This window comes from Sus scrofa, chromosome 14 (genome assembly GCF_054392235.1).
Source record: "Sus scrofa isolate SSC_HxYL_T2T_F1_AM1 chromosome 14, Sscrofa_HxYL_maternal_Yorkshire_Landrace_v2.0, whole genome shotgun sequence".
Classification (NCBI taxonomy): domain Eukaryota; kingdom Metazoa; phylum Chordata; class Mammalia; order Artiodactyla; family Suidae; genus Sus; species Sus scrofa.
In genome coordinates this window covers 129,036,941-129,056,169 of record NC_139396.1, presented here as the reverse complement: position 1 = coordinate 129,056,169, position 19,229 = coordinate 129,036,941, and the positions used below count along the sequence as shown (strand labels likewise).

At 38.2% G+C, this 19,229-nt stretch overlaps 1 protein-coding gene across 2 annotated transcripts in view; it reads right to left on the bottom strand.

Moving 5' to 3' along the window:
- Window positions 1-2,013: 2,013 nt before the first annotated feature.
- Window positions 2,014-19,229, bottom strand: part of LOC146396997 (cytochrome P450 2C18-like) — a 31,352-nt gene continuing 14,136 nt past the window's right edge. For both annotated transcript variants that reach the window (XM_084994987.1, XM_084994988.1), the window contains 2 exons: window positions 5,623-5,764; window positions 2,014-2,557 (listed from right to left, as the gene is read on the bottom strand). In XM_084994987.1, coding sequence (XP_084851113.1) covers window positions 2,376-2,557; window positions 5,623-5,764 — 324 coding nt within the window. In that variant the 3' untranslated portion in view covers window positions 2,014-2,375. The remainder of the gene's footprint in view (window positions 2,558-5,622; window positions 5,765-19,229) is intronic.

Below are 19,229 nucleotides of genomic sequence, written 5' to 3'. Positions count from 1 at the left end.
CTTTTTCTGCTTTTTAGGGCCTCACAGGCATAAAGAAATTCCCAGGCTAGGGGTCAAATTGGAACTGCAGCTGCTGGCCTACATCACAGCCAGAGCAACTCGGGATTCAAGCCACATCTGCGACCTACACCACAGCTGTAGCAAGGCCACATCTTTAACCCACTGAGCGAGGCCTGGGATGGAACCCGCATCCTCATGGATACTAGTTGGGTCCATCACTGCTAAGCCATGATGGGAACTCCCTCTCCTTCATCATTACAGATAATTTCACTGGATACATAAATAAAAGTGGGTGGGAGCTTTTTCCTTTAGATACTTCAAATATTTTACTCCACTCTCTTTCTGCTTGCATTTTGAGATAATTCCAATGTAATTTTTATTCTGTTCCCCTGTAGGTAAGATGTTCTCTTCCTCTGGCTGCTTTCACTTCCTTTGTCTGTGTATTCTGCATTTGACTATGATGTGCCTACATGTAGACTTTGGGATATTTTTCCTACTTGATGTTCTCTGAGTTTCCTGAATCTGTGGCATAGTGTCTGACATTAATTGTGGGAAACTCTCTGAAATTACTGCTCAAATATTTCTTCTGGAGATTTCTCTGTCTTTAAATAAGCTTCTCCATTGAAGCATTATACACAGAGAGAACAATACACATGTTCTAAATGTGCAGGTTAATGCACTAACACCAAGGGAATATATCTGTATAACCAAGATACAGGTCATGAAAAAGAATTCCATGATTTTTTTTCATTGTACTGTTGTGGACATTTCATTTTCTTCCTGTGTGGTGATCATTTGATTGGTCTGTTACATACCTTCCGATACATGTTTTCTTCATATCCCAATGTATTGCATTTTTGTTAAGTACATACTTAGAAGTAGAACTGCTGGACACACATGCATTTACTTCCAGTAAAGAATGCCAAAGAATTGTCCAAATGGTAGAACCCATTTACAGTTTTACTCAAGAAGGCCAGGTGCTTTGCTTTCTTGCCTACATTTTGTATAATTTTTTTTTCATTTTAACCATTCTGATGGCTCATAAGAATATCTCATTAAAATTTTAACTTGCATTTCCATGACGCTTAATGTTGCTGAGCACTTCTCAGATGTCCACTGGCAATACTGAGTCTTCATATGGGAACAACTAACTTATTTTGGATATGAGCCAATAGTTAACCGTTTTTAAACAAATATAAGCGTCACAAAGAAAACTTGGTAGTATGTAGAAAGAATTACTTTACTCTGAACCATTTGAAGGTAAATTGCTGACCTGATACCAAAGACCTGAATTATTTTAGTAGATGTTTTCTTAAAAGAAGGAAAATCTCCTATATAACTGTAATAAAACCTTCCAAATCAAGAAAATAACACCCACACAATAGGAATTTCTAATTCTCATTTCTATTGGTGTTTCAGGGATAAATCCCAAACATACCCTTTATCTCCCAGTTCTCTACACTTCAGAGATGTCATGAGACTAAAGCCTTCAGGATCCCAAAATATCATAACTGCCAACACACCGATGTTAAGAAGAAAGCAAGGTGATGGGATGTAGAAAGAAAAATAGAATCTGCTAACATCTTCCCAGGATTTGGTTCTTGTTTAGAGAGAAAAGAATGACACTTAGAACACATGATTGTAAGTACGAAAGTACATATTAAGATTTGCCTGTAAGCTTGAAATAGAAAGTAATGAGAATATTTCATGTCTTCAGTGTTGACAGAAACCAGAAGAATGAATTCTAATTCTTTCTCTTCATTCCTTCCTAATGCTGATCCTCTCACTATTTCTTTACAGGTTAGGACCATTCTTAGACACATTTTCTCTCATTTTCCAAGCCAAACCTCAAGTAACTCTAGATGACACTCAGCAAAAAGAGTTTTTCCGCCCTCTTCCCCTTGCTCCTTCTCTGTTCTTATCACTATGAAGACAAGAAAGGCCTCTTCCGACTCTATTTTCTTTCATTTCTTACCTGCATTACATACAAAAGAAGGAAAGTCTGAGACTGGCTCAGCAAAGTGTGATGCTTTTTATTTAGAAATGCAGAGGACAAACAGCTACATACCAGCTTACCTTAATCTCTCTACCATTTCACAGTGATAACACAGTACTAACTCAGAGTTAGGTAATGTTTAACACATGTGATAATCTGAGTGTTACAGAGTATAAAGATAGCACATACATTTGTGCAGTAAAACTTGGGAACCTTTTGATAGAGGTTGGATATTTGCTGGATATTGAGAGAATGTGGAGATACAAGGTGATGGGAGGTCAGAGAGAGCACCCCTGGTAATGAGAAAGAGGGGAATGAAACCCAGAAGAGGACGAGTTACAGAGAACAGCATTTCAGCAACCGCAGGGTCTGCTCTTCATTATACAGGAATGAAGCGGAGCTGGTATGAGGGTGGCACGTGGCTGAACCCACTTAAAATGGGGGTGGTGTCGATGTCCTTTAGGTCAACCACAGGTTCCAGGGTAAATTTCTGTAAAATGCTAGTCAGGAATAAAAATAGCTCCATGCGGGCCAGGCCTTCTCCCACACAAATTCGTTTTCCTGAAAATAACACACATAGGCAATTTGATCCCAGAATATTGTTTACAACTCTCACAGAAAATATGCGATAACTATTTGACAAATAACTGAATAGGAGGAGGGTTGGAAGGAGGGTTGGAAGGATGGTTAGAGAGACAGAGGTTGGATATACTCTTGATCCACCAAATAGCTTAATGGGAACCTTCCATTCAACAAATATTTATTGCATTCAGCTCTATGTCAACCACTTCATTATATATTCCCACATTATAATTGCTCATTTCCATTTCCAGTTTCTATCCGACTTTGCAGAAACACCTCCACTCTGCTTGTGCAGGCGGGTGAGAGGAAAAGTACTGAAAGGAGGGACCTCATGTATCTGTACTTTCCTTTCCACATCTGGCACCAAATTCAGCCAAAGATTTTTCCTTCATGTACTTTCAAAAGCACATGGCTAAATGTGTGACACTCCCACTGTAAAATAGTCAATGTCTCTCTCCCACCTGTTTCATGAGATGAGGTCCAGATGGGTTGAACTGGCCCTCCATACTTTGTTCCCAGTCTAATGTTCCATATCATTCCTTCCATTCTTCAGTGCTATGCTGTTGTACGACCTACTCCCAGGGCTAGCCATATCCAGACATTTAAAAAATTAAGGTACATTTGATTTACAATGTGGTGTTAATACCTTGTATACAGAAAAGCGATTCAGTTTTATATTGATCTATATACATATATACATATATATATACATATATATCTATATACATATTGATCTATATACATATCAATATAAAACTGAATATGTCTAAAATATATATTCTTTTTCAAAGTCCTTTCCATTATGGTTATTATAGGATAGCGAATATAGTTCCCTGTGCTATACAGTAGGACTTCACTATTTATCTATTTTGCAGAGTCATTTGTATCTGCGAATGCCAAACCTCTCACTTATCCCTCCCTCACCCCCTTTTCTCTTTGGTGACCATATGTTTGTATTCTATGTTTATGAGTCTATTTCTGTTTTACAAATAAGGCCATTTGTATCATATTATAGACTACACATTTAAGTGCTATTACGTGGTATCTGTCTTGCTCTTTCTAGCTTACTCACTTAGGATGATAAGTTCTAGGTCCATCCATATTGCTACAAATGGCATGATTTCATTCTGTTTTTATAGCAGGGTAATATTCCTTTGGGTATATATGCTGCCACACCTTCTTTAATCATTGTTAATGGACATTTAGGTTGCTTCCATGTCTTGGCTACTGCAAATTGTCCTGCTATGAACACTGGAGTGCATTTATGTTTTTGAATTAGAGATTTGTCCAGCTACATGCCCAGGAGTGGGACTTCTAGATCAGATGGCAGCTCTGTTTTTAGTTTGTTAAGGAACCTCCATACTGGGGGTAGTGGCTGCTGTTGTTGTCATTACTGAGAAAAGCAAGAAGGCCAAAATGTACTCTGGAAATTTTAACATATTCAAGGAACTTACAGATCAAGCCAGCAGAGATTAACCCCAAAAACATGTGCACAGGAAAAAGATAATGTGCATTCGTTGGAATGTTCACACTGAATATTCGTAAAAATCATCATTCTCTAAATGCTGGCACAGCTCAGGGTCATCTCCAACCCAGCGCCTCCTTTTTGAAAAAATTTCACTGGAGTATAATTGACTCACATGTTGTGTTAGTTTCAGGTGGTATATTGGGTTTCTCTTAAGAGAAGTTCATTTTCTCACAGTTCTGGAGGATAGACATCCACGATGAAGGTGTTGGCTGTTATGATTTCTTCAAAGGCCTCGCTCCTCAACTGGCAGATGGCTATCTTCTCTCCATGCCCTCATGGTGTCCTTCCTCTGTACACTCACCTAGCCATATACACCTTTCATCAATCTCCAGTGCACCATGAGGTTTCTAGCTTTGACTCATGCTTTTCCATTTGGTTAAGGTGCTCATCTCCTAAACTTCCTTCAGGACCCATGTCCCATGTCACTTTCTCTTTATGATCTTTGCAGGCAGTAGAATCTTGCCCTCTCTGGCTTCCTCGAATGATCTTCATGCTTTAGCTGAAGCATGGATCACCCTGAATCATAATTCTCCATTTAATTGTTTTTATGCTCTGCTAAAATGTGCACTTTTGAAGGGAAGGCTCAGTCCTTGACATCTTGGTACATACTGAGCAAGACCCAAAGCAGGCATCAAAAGCCATCAATCCCATGAAGGTTACTCTATTGCCAGAGACACACTGTAGCTGTGGAGAACCAGTTTCCAAGGCCAAGGATCACAAGTGGAGGAAGATCATGGTGCTCTGGGAGCACTGCAGAACATCCGGCCACACTCCCAAGGAATCCTGATACTACAGTTGTGTGGCAAGTCCTGACCCTTTCAATCTAGAGGAAAGGTCTTGCTCCTATAAAAATCACCCTGCCCTGTTTTGTTACTCAGCTCTTGTGAGGCAGCTCAAATTCCCTTTCTGTGATTAGAATGTTACTTATTCTATGTTATGCCTCACTGTAGGGTATGAGTGACCAGAAAGCAGGCAGTTTCCCCTCTGGTCTCATGAGCAGCCTGTGCTTTTCTCTCCCACCACACTACTCTTCCTGGATTATAGTGATATGTTTACTAATCTGCTTCCCTAACTAGGATGTGAGCCGGTTTGTTGCCCCTTCAGTGCTTGTGAAGAGCTGTAACCCCAGAGCTCCGCCTGGGGACTGAGAGACATTACAGCAAATACTCAAAAGTTGTGGACTTTTATGCCTTTCTTATGTCAGGCAAGGAAAACCTAAATGAGCTTTGCTTGCTAAGAGGAGCTCTTGGGCAGCTCAGGGATCTATCAAAGAGGTAGGATTCAATCCGTCTGTTTTCTAGCCTTTTCATTTTGGCAGAACTGGGTCACTTTCCCAGACTTCCGATGCTGGGAGTGTATGATGATGGGGTGGAAAGTGCATGGCGTTGGGACTGGTGCTCAGGATCATGGACAAAAAGCAATTCCACCAGCTCCAGAGTGAGCACCATTGAGTTCCAACCATTCCCTGAAAGATATTGTGTCCCCTAAAGTCCCTAAGGCAATTAATGTTCATTACCTGTTGAGAAAGGCATGAAGCAGTCACTCTTCTTAAAGTTTCCACTCTCATCCAGGAAGTGGCCAGGGTCAAACACCTCTGGGTTGGGGAATTCTTGGTCATCACGTAGCACAGACGTCAGTGATGTTAATACAGTTGTGCCCTGGGATGAAAATAAAGATAAACTTTGTTATAAGGAAGTCATGGAGCTGGAAGAAATGTTGCAAATCATTTAGTCCAATCTTTTGATCTATAGTTGAGGGGTCCCAGGTCTACATAAGGGCAATGGCAATCCCAGGCAGACAAGCCAAGTGCAAAAGAGGGATGAGCTTAACATCAGTGGCAATGAGGTTACTCAAGTGGCCTCCAAAAGCATTCGAAAGACTGAGTATGCAGTCACTTGTGTGCTAGACATCTGAATCCCCTTTATTTATCACAATGTTTGGACACCGTTCTCTGTCCCACCCTTTGCTCTATTTCAGTACTTCAGTTTTACTCACATCTCATGTGCAGATTATGGTTTAAAATGGAAGCCTCTGCTGGCTCTTGAAAAGTCAGATGTGTTTGGAAACTGTTTACAGGGCTTTTGAAAGGAGAGGTCTGATCTGATTAAAAATAACAAAGGGCAAATCCATAGGCACAGAAACAGATCAGAGGTTGTCAGAGGATGGAGGGACGGAGGACTGGGCAATGAGTGCTTACTGCGTGAGGCATTTCCTTTTGGAGGGATGAAAATGCTCTGGTATTAGAGAGTAGCTACGGAGGCACAACATTGTGAAGGCACTATGTTGCAGTGAATTGTCCACTTTAAGACAGCTAAAATGGAGATTTTCATGTTATGTGTATTTTACCACAATAAAAAAGAAAATTTGCCCAAGAGGAAAAATAACTTTGTAGATAATACTATAAATACACTATCAACTACTGAGTATTTATCTTGGGATGGAAATTTGTTTCTCTCCATTTAAAAATGTGGGGGAACACTTCATTAAGGATGAATTCTAGGTTTAAAAATGTGAGATGATCAAATTGGAAAAATTATCATTTATCAACAGTTCAGGTAAAGATCATCAATTAATGCTACACTTGTTGGATGAATGATGTAGGAAACAGTGTACTCACAAGGTCTTTAAAGTACTATGCCATAGATATTTGTTTATTAATTACCTGTGATAACTAGAACCTCAACAAAGGAGCCATATGCACACACATCCTTAATAACATATTACCTTAGCATCACCAATAACGGGATAAATTGTCATTACATGTCTTCAGCCAAACTGTGATGCAGCAGGACATACCCAAAATCACATATGTAATTTTCTTGTGCAATACACAGAACCGGAATCTAATCTCAAGGAAACAATCACACATGGCCAGACTGAGGAACTTTAAACATAATAATTGTCCCAGTTTTTCAAAGCAGTCAATGTACTAAAATGAAATAAAGGAAAAAGAACTCTTCTTAACAACAAGGGACTAAAAGGCACAGACAATCAAATTAAATACCTGTGCCTTGATTGGATACTAGATGTCCCCCCAAAAACAAAAAACAAAAAAAACAAAAAACAAAGAAACAAAAGCTTTACAATATATTTTAGAATAACTAAGAATATTTAATTTTAGCATATATATTAGATAAAATTATCGTATAGATGATAATTCCTTTAATGTGAAGGCTTTATTGCTATGTAGATAAAGTCCTTGTTCAGATACATACTGAAGTACTTAGGTGTTAAGTATAATAGAAGACTCATGGATATGCAGTTAAAGTGTAGATACACATACAAATTTCATTTATATTATATACATCCATTTTATGTATTTAAACATAAATACATAGTTTAAATAGTATTTAAACTATTTGAATTTTAAAATATTTTAAATTCAAAATTGGGGCTAATTCCACCCTTTATCATATTAAAGGTCTATAATTTTATTTTTAAAATTATTGCCTGGTATATTTTAAAACAAATAATACAGACAGTATCCACCAGGGTGCAGTGGGTTAAGAATTCAATTGCAGCAGCTCAGGTGACCATGGAGGTGCAGGTTCAACCCCTGGCCTGGCACAGTGCGTGAAAGGATCTGGCATTGTTGCAGTTGCTGTGTAGGTCTCAGCTGAGGCTTATATTCAGCCCTTTGGCTGGGAAATGCCATATCCCACAGGTGCAGCCATTAAAAAAATACAAATAAAAATTAGGAGGTCCCACCATAGCTCAGCAGTTAACAAACATGATCAGTCCATGAGGATGCAGGTTCAATCACTGGCCTTGCTCAGGGGTTAAGATTGTCAGCTGTGGTGTAGGTAGCAGAGACGGCTTGGATCTGGTGTTTCTGTGCCTGTGGCATAGGCCAGCAGCTATGGTTCCAATTAGACCCCTAGCCTGGGAACTTCCATATGCCACAGGTGTGGCCCTAAAAAGACCAAAAAATTTTAAAAATAAAAATTAAAAAAATAAAACAAATAGGAGTTCCCACCGTGGTTTGGTGGTAATGAACCTGACTAGCATCCATGAGGATGCGGGCTCGATCACTGGCCTTGCTCAGTGGGTTAAGGATCCAGTGTTGCCATGAGCTGTGGTGTAGGTCACAGATGCAGCTCAGGTCCTGCACTGCTGTGGCTGTTGGCAAAGTCCAGCAGCTGTAGGTCTAATTCGACCCCTAGCCTGGCCACTTCCATATGATGTGGGTAAGCCTTTCAAAAAGACAGGAAATACAATACAATAAAAGAATAATAGTAATTACAGGAAACTGTTACTGTAAGATTTTAAAGCTTAGGTTGGCACAAAAACCTGTATGCAATTATTTGTAGCATCTGTATTCAAAGAGCCCAAAACTGGAAATAATCCAAACATTAATCAATTAGTAATTGAATAAACAATTTGCTTTACTCCATATGATGGATTGCCCATCAATAAAAAGGAATAAACTAATGACACATGCAATAACAAAGATAAATCTCAAACATAGTCTGCCACATAAAAAAGAGATAAAGGCATGAGTTAATGACAGGTTATTTCATTTGTGTCACATTCTATTATATTGCACTCGTGAAAAGGCAAAACTGAGGACCAAAAACAGATCAGTGGTTACCACCAGCTAGAATTAGGGGAAATGCATCAGCTGCAAAAGAAGAATAAGAGAACTTTTGGAGGTGAGGACAATGTTTTGTCTTAGTTGTGATGATAGTTCACATACTATTCAAAACTCTTTAGACTCTACACTTAAAAAGGTGAATTTTCTTTGACATAGCTTATATCTCAAGTAAAAAAAATTGAGGAATATATTAAGTCACAAAAAGTATATATGGTGAAAAGGAAATCAAATCTAACTATACAAACCCATTTAGACTTTCCAAACATAACCATTTCCACGAACTAGTTATATGTCCTTCTAGAGATATTAAGCATATCAGGCAGATAATCCTACATACATTTATGCCACTTAGCACTTTCTTCTCTTTTTTAACCCAATGACAAGCATCTACTAGATCATGATTTTTTATTCAATAAAATAATTTGCATATTGTCCCATATCAACAAACATACATCTGCCTTTTTCAAGTGACATAATGTAAATGCACCATTACACTACTGATGAACATTTAGATAAGTCAAGATTTTTTTTTTTTTTTGGTCTGTTGTGTTTTTAGGGCCACATGCATAGATTACGGAGATTCCCAGGCTAGGGGTCCAATCAGAGCTGCAGCTGCTGGCCTATGCCACAGCCATAGCAATGCCAGATCTGAGCCTTGTCTGCCATCTACAGCACAGCTCACCACAGTGCCAGATCCTCAAACCACCGGGCGAGGCCAGGGATCGAATCCACAACCTCATGGTTCCTAGTCGGATTCGTTTCTGCTGCACCACAACAGGATCTCCATCAAGATGTTTTTTTATCACAAGTAATAATGCAAGGATGATTTTTTTGGACATTCCTTCATTAGCATTTGCGGTAGATACTAAGAATTTTAATTATTGCATTACAATATACCATATCTTATTTTGAATAGATACGGCTGAATTATCCTCCAAAAAAGATGTACTTATTTATAATCCTGCCAGTGGCACTTGAAAGTTCTCACATACAAATAGCCTCAACAATACAATGTTTTCTTAGAGTCTGACTTCATCTCTCCGGTAGATGAAAAGAGTATCTTATACTTTTTGCCTTGTATTTTGCATATGTTACCTGATTTAACTCTTGCCATATTTTATTTAAGTAAATAAGGTTAGCATTAAGAAAAGTTCACAAATGTCTTTACCAGGACATGAATATTTGCACAAAGCAGTATCAATAAGGAATTTAAATAGTTCAGGTGAGGTTTTGACCATCAAATGAAACTGCACCAAACTTATATTGCTTTTAGTTTTCTAAGTTTTTTATTTAAATTTTTTTTTTTATTTTTTGTCTTTTGTCCTTTTAGGGCCGCACCCGTGACATATAGAGAATCCTAGGCTAGCGGTCTAATAGGAGCTGTGGTGGCCAGCCTACATCTCAGCCACAGCAATGCCAGATCCGAGCCATGTCTATGACCTACACCACAGCTCATGGCAACACCAGAGCCTTAACCCAATGTGCAAAGCCAGGGATCAAACCTGCAACCTCATGTTTCCTCACTGGATTCATTTCCACTGTGCCAAGATGGGAACAGCAGTTTTCCAAGTTTTTAGTGCTGCATAATTAAGGATGAGGGATTTCTAAACTCATATTATAGGGGAAATAAGTAAAAACCAAAAAACCCTTAGATCAGCTCTAACACAGTAGCCTTGAGTGATCCATGGCTACTTATATTTAAATTAAAGCTAAATATCCTGCTGTATAGCACTGGGAAATAACTCTAGTCACTTGTGATGGAGCATGATGGAGGATAAGAAAAAGAATATATGTATGTGTATATGTGTGTGTTTGTGTGTGTATGACTGGCTCACTTTGCTGTACAGTAGCTAATTAACAGAACACTGTAAACCAACCTCAATGGGAAACATTAAAATCATTTAAAAAGATAAATTACAGCTACATAAAAGGAAATAGCATTTAAAATTCAGTTCCTCAATGCACTAATCACATTTTAAGAACTCACTAGGCAATGTGGTTCGTGGCTATGACATGGGACAACAGAGATACTCAGAATTCCCTCTTCCCAGAAGATAACAGTAGTAGTTTCAATCTTAATAAACTCACAACTCCTTTCCCTTCAAAGTAGGATGTCTATTTATCTTATTTTTATACATAATAAGATAATATATGCAGGCTTCAAATGGGAGTAGCTTGTAGGATACCAACTAGAAAGGCTGAATAAAAACAGAAATCATGCGTTAGAAAGCAGAGGAAAGCTGCTGACAAAAATTAGGTTCAAGACTCCAGACCTGGAATAAACCTGGAAAGGTAAACTGGCATCTATAATCAACGTTTGACTGTGTTAATATCTAGTTCAGAAACAGGAGGTGTTATGTAATTCTGTCTGCCTAGTGGAGGGAGGAAGAACACTTTTGGGAAGAAGACAAACTTCATCTGAGAAAGCATTTTTTTTTCTTATGTAATATCTGAGCTTAGGCAAACTAATTAGGCATGGGAAAGATTGCTAAGTGAACACACAAAAAAAGGGAGAAGGGGGTAATTATATACATATAATTATATATATATATATAGAAAATTACCCACCTAATTTTTGAGGCCAACAGTACCTTGATAGCCAAAGTCTGAGAAAAAATGCAGACCCGTCTCCTCTGACATAAATACAACATTTCTGAATAAAACGTAGCAAACCAAATCCAGCTAGGTGTATGTGACAGAGACAGACAGACAGAGAGAGCAAAGACAAAATATATGTCATATAAAGAGATGCAGAGAATCCATCTGATGAAACTGATACACATTTATGAAAAAATTATAGATTGCCAAGATCAGGGGAGAGGGAGAAATGATGAGTTGCTAACCGGTGGGTTCAAACAAACACCTAGCAATACAAGACGAGTAAGTTCTCGAGATCTGCTATACAACGTTGTGCCTATGTTTAACAACAGTATATTGTACATTTAAAATTTGCTAAGATTTTAGTAAATTTGAGGAAATTTTACATGTAATTTAAAATAATAAAATCTGTATTCTTAAAACAAGAAAACTACATTTTGTTGTTTTTTTTTTTAATTAGGAAAGTACCAAATCACTACAATCTCTGTCAGAAGGGAGAAGTAGGAGTAGTTCCTCACTCATTCGACAAGACCATCATTACCCTAATCCAAAAACCAGACAAAGATGTTGAAAGGAAGGAAGGACCAGGACAATGGCTCTCAGGAACACACATGTAAAAGTCCTCAACAAATAGTAGCCAATCCAATCCAGTAATGTATAAAAAGAACTATATACCACAAGCCAGTGATACTTATCCCATGTATGCAAGGCTAGTTGTACACCTGAAAAGCAATTAATGTAATTCATCACATCAACAAGACACAGAAGAAAAATCAGAAAAGAAGAAGGAAGAAGAAGAAAAATCAAAGATGAAAAATCAGCCCACATGCTGAATATCAACAGAGGCAGAAAAAAGCCTTTAACAAAATATAACACCCATTCATGATAAAAACTCTCAGTGAACTAGGAATAAAGGGCAACTGCCACAACTTGATAAAGAATATGCAAAAAATCCACCTAGAGCTAACATCCAATTTAGCGAGAAACCCAAAGCTTTCCCACTAAGAACAGGAATGAGACAAGAAGGTCCCATCTCACCTGTTTTTCCATGTCATATTAGAAGTCTTAGCTAAAGCAGTAAGACAATAAAAGGAATTAAAAGGTATAGAGACTGGGGAAAATTAATGAAACTGTCTTAGTTTGCAGGTGACATGATCATCTATGCAGAAAATCCAAAAGAAATGAAAACCTTTTTCTGAAACTGATAAGGGAGTATACCATGATTGCAAAATACAAAGTTAATTCATGAAAATCAATTGTTTTCATATATACCATCAATGAACAACTGGGAATTAAAATTCAAAGCATAATGGAACTTACTTACATCAGCAGTGAAAAAATGAAAATAGTTGTAAATCTCACAAAATGAGTATAAGATCTATATGAGGAAGATCACAAAATGCTGACAAATAAAACAAAAGGATCGAATATATGGAAACTTTCCATGTTCATGGACAGAAAGACTTCAGGATGTCAAAATGTTAGCTCTTCTCCACTTATTCTGGGAGTTGCTATTGTGGCTCAGTGGTTATCAAATCCAACTAGGAACCATGAGGTTGTGGGTTCGATCCCTGTCCTGGCTCAGTGGGTCAAGGATCCGGCATTGTTGAGAGCTGTGGTGTAGGTCGCAGACATGGCTTGGATCCCACGTTGCTATGGCTGTGGTGTAGACTGGCAGCTGCAGCTCTGATTAGACTCCTAGCCTGGGAAACTCCATGTGCCATGGGTGTGGCCCTTGAAAAGAAAAAAAAAAAAAGACAAAATGTTAGCTTTTCTCAACTTATTCTCTCAGTTAAATGCAATCTTGACCAAAATCTCAGAAAATTATTATGATGATAATGACAACCTGATCCTAAAGTCTATATGGAGAGGCAGAAGATTCAGAATAACCAATTCAATATTAAAGAACAAAGTTAGAGGACTTACACTACCCAAATTCAAGAGTTAATTTAAAGCTACACCAATCAAGACAAGTGTAGTATTGATAAAAGAATTAACAAGAAGATCAATGGCACAGGATATAGAGTTCAGAAACACACCAACATAAATATAACTGACTGATCTTTAACACAAAGGAGCAGACGGCAATGTAATGTAGTAAGACAGTTTTTCAAAAGTGTTGCTAGAACATCTTAACGCCCACAAGCCAAAAAAAAAAAAAAAGGATATTATACCCTTCACAAAATTAACTAAAAATGAATCACAGATCTACATATAAAATGCAAAATCATATAACTCCCAGAAGAAACACATGAGAAAATCTCAGTGACTTCAGGTTTGGCAGTGACTTTTCAGATGCGACATCAGAGGCACAATTTATGAAAGACGGAATTGATAAACTAGCTTTCATTAAATCAAAATTTTCTGCTCTGTAAAAGACATTTTAAAGAGAATGAAGGACTTCCTGGTGTGGAACCACGAGGTTAGGGTTTGATCCCTGGCCTCATTCAGTGGGTTAAGGATCTGGTGTTGCCATGAGCAGTGGTGTAGGTCACAGATGAGGCTTGGATCTGACATTGCTGAGGCTGTGCCATAGGCTGGCAGCTGTGGCTCCAATTGGACCCCTCGCCTGGGAACCTCCATTTGCTTGGGTGTGGCTCTTTTGAGACAAAAAAAATTAACAGATTAAAAAAAAAAAAACAAAGGCCATAAAGAAAGTCAAAGAAGGACAGTATTTAATGATAAAAGGATCAAGAAGAGGATATTACACTTGTCAATATATATGGCCCTGACATAGGAGCACCCAAATACATATAACAAATACTAACAGACATAAAAGGAGAATCCATGGGAATATAACAATACTAGGAGACTTTAACACTCCATTCACATCAATGGGCGATTGCTCCAGACAGAAAATCAATAAGGCAACAGAGATCCTAAATGACACAATTAATTGATACTTTGGGGACATGATATCCAAAAAACTCAGAATACACATTCTTCTCAAGGGCACATGGAATATTCTCAAGGACAGACTACATGCTGGGGCATGAAACTAACCTCAACAAATTTAAGAGTGTAGAACTTATTTCAACTATCTTCTCTGACCACAATGGCATGAAGCTTCAAGTCAACCATCAGGAAAAGAAGTGAGAAAGACTGACTACATGGACATGAAACAACAGTCTTCTGAAAAACCAATGAGTCTCAGAGAAAATCAGAAGGATCATTTCAAAATGCTCCAAGACAAACGACAAAGAAAACATGACCATTCAAAAATCTATGGATGTCTCTAGACCAAACACTCTCTGACAGAAACCACAGCAATATCATCTCAGATCCACCTCCTAGGGTAATGACAACAAAAACAAAAATCAACACATGGGACTTCCTTAAACTTAAAAGTTTCTGCACAGCAAAGGAAACCCTAAATGAAACAAAAAGGCAACCCACAGAATGGGAGAAAATCTTTGCAAATGAAGCAACTGCCAAGGGATTCATCCCCCAAATTAGAAACACCTCTTGCAGCTCAACACCAAAGAAACAAACAACGCCATCAAAAAATGAGCAGAAGATATACACAGACAATTCTCCAAAGAAGACACGTGGATGGCCAAAAAGACGCATGAAAAGATGTTCAACATCACTCATTATTAGAGAAATGCAAATCAAAACTGCTATGAGGTGCACCTTACACGGGCCAGAATGGCCATCATCAAAAAGTCTGCATACAATAAGTGCTGGAGAGGGTGTGGAGAAAAAGGAACCCTATCACATTGTTGGTGGGAATGTAAATTAGTGCAATCACTGTGGAAACCAGTATGGAGATTCCTCAGAAAACTCAAAATAGAATCACCATTTGATACAGTGATCCCACACCTGGCTATCTATCCAGAGAAAACCATGACTCAAAAAGATACATGTACTCCAATGTTCATTGCAGCACTATTTGCAATAGCCAAGACATGGGAACAACCTAAATGTCCATTGACAGAGGAGTGGCTAAGAAGACTGGATACACATACACAATGGAATATCACACGTGCATTAAAAGGAATGAAATAACGGCATTTGTAGCAACATGGATGCACCTGGAAATCACCATGCTGAGTGAAGCTAGTCAGTAAGACACCAACATCATATGCTATCACTTACATGTGGAATCTAAAAAAGGACACAATGAACTTCTTTGCAGAACAGATACTGGCTCACACACTTTGAAACACTTATGGTTTCAAAAGGAGACAGGTTGGGGGTGGTGGGATGGGCTGGGGGTTTGGGATAGAAATGCTATAAAATCGGGTTGTGATGATTGTTGTACAACTATAAATGTAATACAATCCACAGAGTAATTAAAAAAACAAAAACTATGGATGCCTCAAAAGCAGTTCTTAGAGGGAAGTTCATAGTGATACAGGCCTTCCTCAAAATACCTAAAGTTAGCAGAAGGAAAGAAACCATAAAGACCAAAGAGGAAATCATTGAAAGGGAGATTCAGAAAAGAGAAAAAAAATCAATAAAACCAAGAGCTGGTTCTTTGAAAGGGTAAGCAAAATTGACCAACCTCTGGACAGACTCACCAAGAAGAGGAGAGAAAGATTTCAAACAAACAACATGAGAAATGAAAAAGGAGAAATGTCAACAGTTATGCAGAAATACAAAAAAAAAAAAAAAAATAAGAGAATGAAAAGCCCACAAATTTGACAACCTAGAAGATATGGAAAACTTTCCAGAGACAATAATGAATCAAGGAAGAATAGATCAATTGATCAGATCACCACTAGAAATTAAACTGAATATGTACTAAACATACGCCCTACAAACAAATGTCCAAATGTCCAGATGGCTTCACAGGCGAATTCTTTTTTTTTTTTGTTTGTCATTTTGTTTTTCCTAGGGCCACACCCATGTCACATGGAGGTTCCCGGGCTAGGGGTCTAATCAGAGCTACAGCTGCTAGCCTACACCACAGCCACAACAATGACAGATTCAAACCTTCACAGGCAAATTCTACCAAACGTACAAAAGAGAACTTATACCCTTCCTTCTTAAACTTTGCTGAAAGACTGAAGAAGATGGAACACTCCCAAAGACATCCTATGAAGCCACCATCACCCTAATACCAAAACCAGACAAAGGTACTCCCAAACAAAGAAAGTTATAGGCCAATATCTTTCATGAATATAGATGCAAAACTTCTGAACAAAATTTTAACTAACCAAATCCAAAAATACATAAGAAAGATCACACATCACGACCAAGTGGGATTCATCCCAAGTCCACAAGGATGTTTCAACATATACAAACAATCAATGTCTACACCACAGTAAGAAAACTCAAAAACTGCATGACCATCTTCATAGATGCAGAAAAAGCTTTTGACAAAATCCATCATCCACTCATGATTAAAAACTCTTACCAAAATGGGTATAGAGGGAACATATCTTAACATAATAAAGGCCGCTTGTGACAAACACACTGCCAATATAACCCTCAATGGAGAAAAGCTGAAAGCCTTCCCACTAAAACTGGGAATACGACAAGGATGCCCACTCTCACCACTTTTATTCCACATGGTATTGGAAGTCCTAGCCATAGTAATCAGACAAACAAAATGAATAAAATCTTTCCAAAGTGGAAGAGAACAGGTAAAACTGTCACTCTATGCAGATGATATGATACTATACATTGAAAGGACTCCACACATACACTACTTGAACCGATCAATGATTTCAGTAAGTAGCAGGATATAATATTAAAATTCAGAAATCAGTTGCATTTCTGTATACTAACAGTGAAATAAATACTAGGAAAGGAATATAAAAATACAATACCTCTTAAAAATCGCCACCCAAACAATTAAATGCCTAGGAATATACCTGACCAAGGAAGTGAAAGACTTATGTGCTGATAAGTATAAATCACTACTGAAGGTAATTAAAGAGGATTCATGGAAATGGAAAGATATTCTATGGTCCTGGACTGGAGGAATTAATACTGTTAAAATGGTCATACTACCCAAAGAAATCTACAGATTTAATGCAATCCCTATCAAATTACCCATGACATTTTTCACAGAACTAGAACAAATAATCCAAAAATGTATATGGAACCATAAAAGATCCAGAATTGCCAAAGCAATCCTGAGGAAAAAAGAAACCAAGAAGGACTCTCCCAGACTTCACACAAAATTACAAAGCTACAGTAATCAAGACTGTGTGGTACTGGTACAAAACAGGCATACAGATCAATGGAACAGAAGAGAGAACCTAGAGATAAACCTAGACACCTAGGGTCAACGAATATTTGATAAAGGAGGCAAGAATATAAAACAGGAAAAAAACAGTCTCTTCAGTCAGCGGTGCTGGAAAAACTGGACAGCTGCATGTGAATCAACTGAAACTAGAACACACCCTCACACCATGCACAGAAACAAACTCAGAATGGCTTAAAGACTTAAACATGGAGTTATCATTGTGGCTCGGAAGCAACAAACATGACTAGTATCTATGAGGGTTCAATCCCTGGCTCCTCTCAGTGGGTTAAGGATTTGGCGTTGCCATGAGCTGCAATGTTGGTTGCAGATGTGGCTCAGATCAGGCTTTGCTATGGCTGTGGTGTAGGCTGGTGGCTGCAGCTTCAACTCATCCTGTAGCCTGGGAACTTCCATATGCCACTGGAGTGGCCCTAGAAAGACAACAACAACAAAACAGACAGGCACATAAGACAAAACAGCATAAAATTCCATACAACACCATAAAACTCCCAGAAGAGCCATGAGCTGTGGTGTGCATCGCAAACATGGCTCAGATCCGGCCTGACTATGGCCCTGGTGTAGGCCAGCAACAGTAGCTCCAATTCAACCCCTATCCTGGGAATCTCTATATGTCCCCTATAAAGCAAACAAAACAAAATGTACAAACAAAAACTCTTAGAAGAGAATATAGGGAAAACTTTCTCTGACATCAACTGTACAAATGTTTTCATAGGTCTGTCTCCCAAACAAAGCATTGGAAATAAAAACAAAATAAACCAATAGGACCTAATCAAACTTACAAGCTTTTGAACAGCAAAGTATAGAATTAAAAAAAAAAAACCCAAAAGAAAACCTAAGGAATGGGAGAAAATATCTGCAAATGATGTACCCTACAAAGGCTTAATCTCCAAAACATACAAACAACTCACACAATCAACAGCAAAAAAACCAAACCAAATTGAAAAAGGAGCAGAGGACCTAAACAGACAATTTTCCCAATATGTACAGGAAAAAATGCTCAACATCATTAATTATCAATGAAATGCAAATCAAAACTACAAGGACATACTACCTTACACCATTCAGAATGGCTATCATGAATAAGACTACAAATAAATGCTGAAGAGGCTGTGAAGGAAAGGGAACCCTCTTACATTGTTGGCGGGAGTGTAAATTGGTCCAACCACTATGGAAAACAGTATGGAGGTCCCTCAGAAAACAAAATATAGAACTACCACATAATCCAGCAATCCCACTCTTGGGCATGTATCCCAAAAAAACTTTCCTTGCAAAAGACACATGCACCCATATATTCACTGTAGTACTATTCACAATAGCCAAGACACGGAAACAACCCAAATGTTCATTGGCAGATGAAGGGATCAAGAAGATGTGGTACAGATACACAATGGAATACTACTCAGCCATTAAAAAGAACAAAATAATGCCATTTGCAGCATCATGGATGGAACTCGAGGCTCTCCTACTAAGTGAAGAAAGTCAGAGGGAGAAAGACAATACCATATGATATACTTTAAAAAATGGCACAAATGAACCCATTTACAAAATAGAAACAGACTCATGGACATGGAAAGCATATTTGTGGCTGCCAAGGGAGAGGGTGAAGGAGCAGGACAGACCTGGAGTTTGGGATTATTAGGTGCAAAGTACAATATCTAGATTGGATAAGCATGGGGTCCTGCTGTACAGCACAGGGAACTATATCTAATCA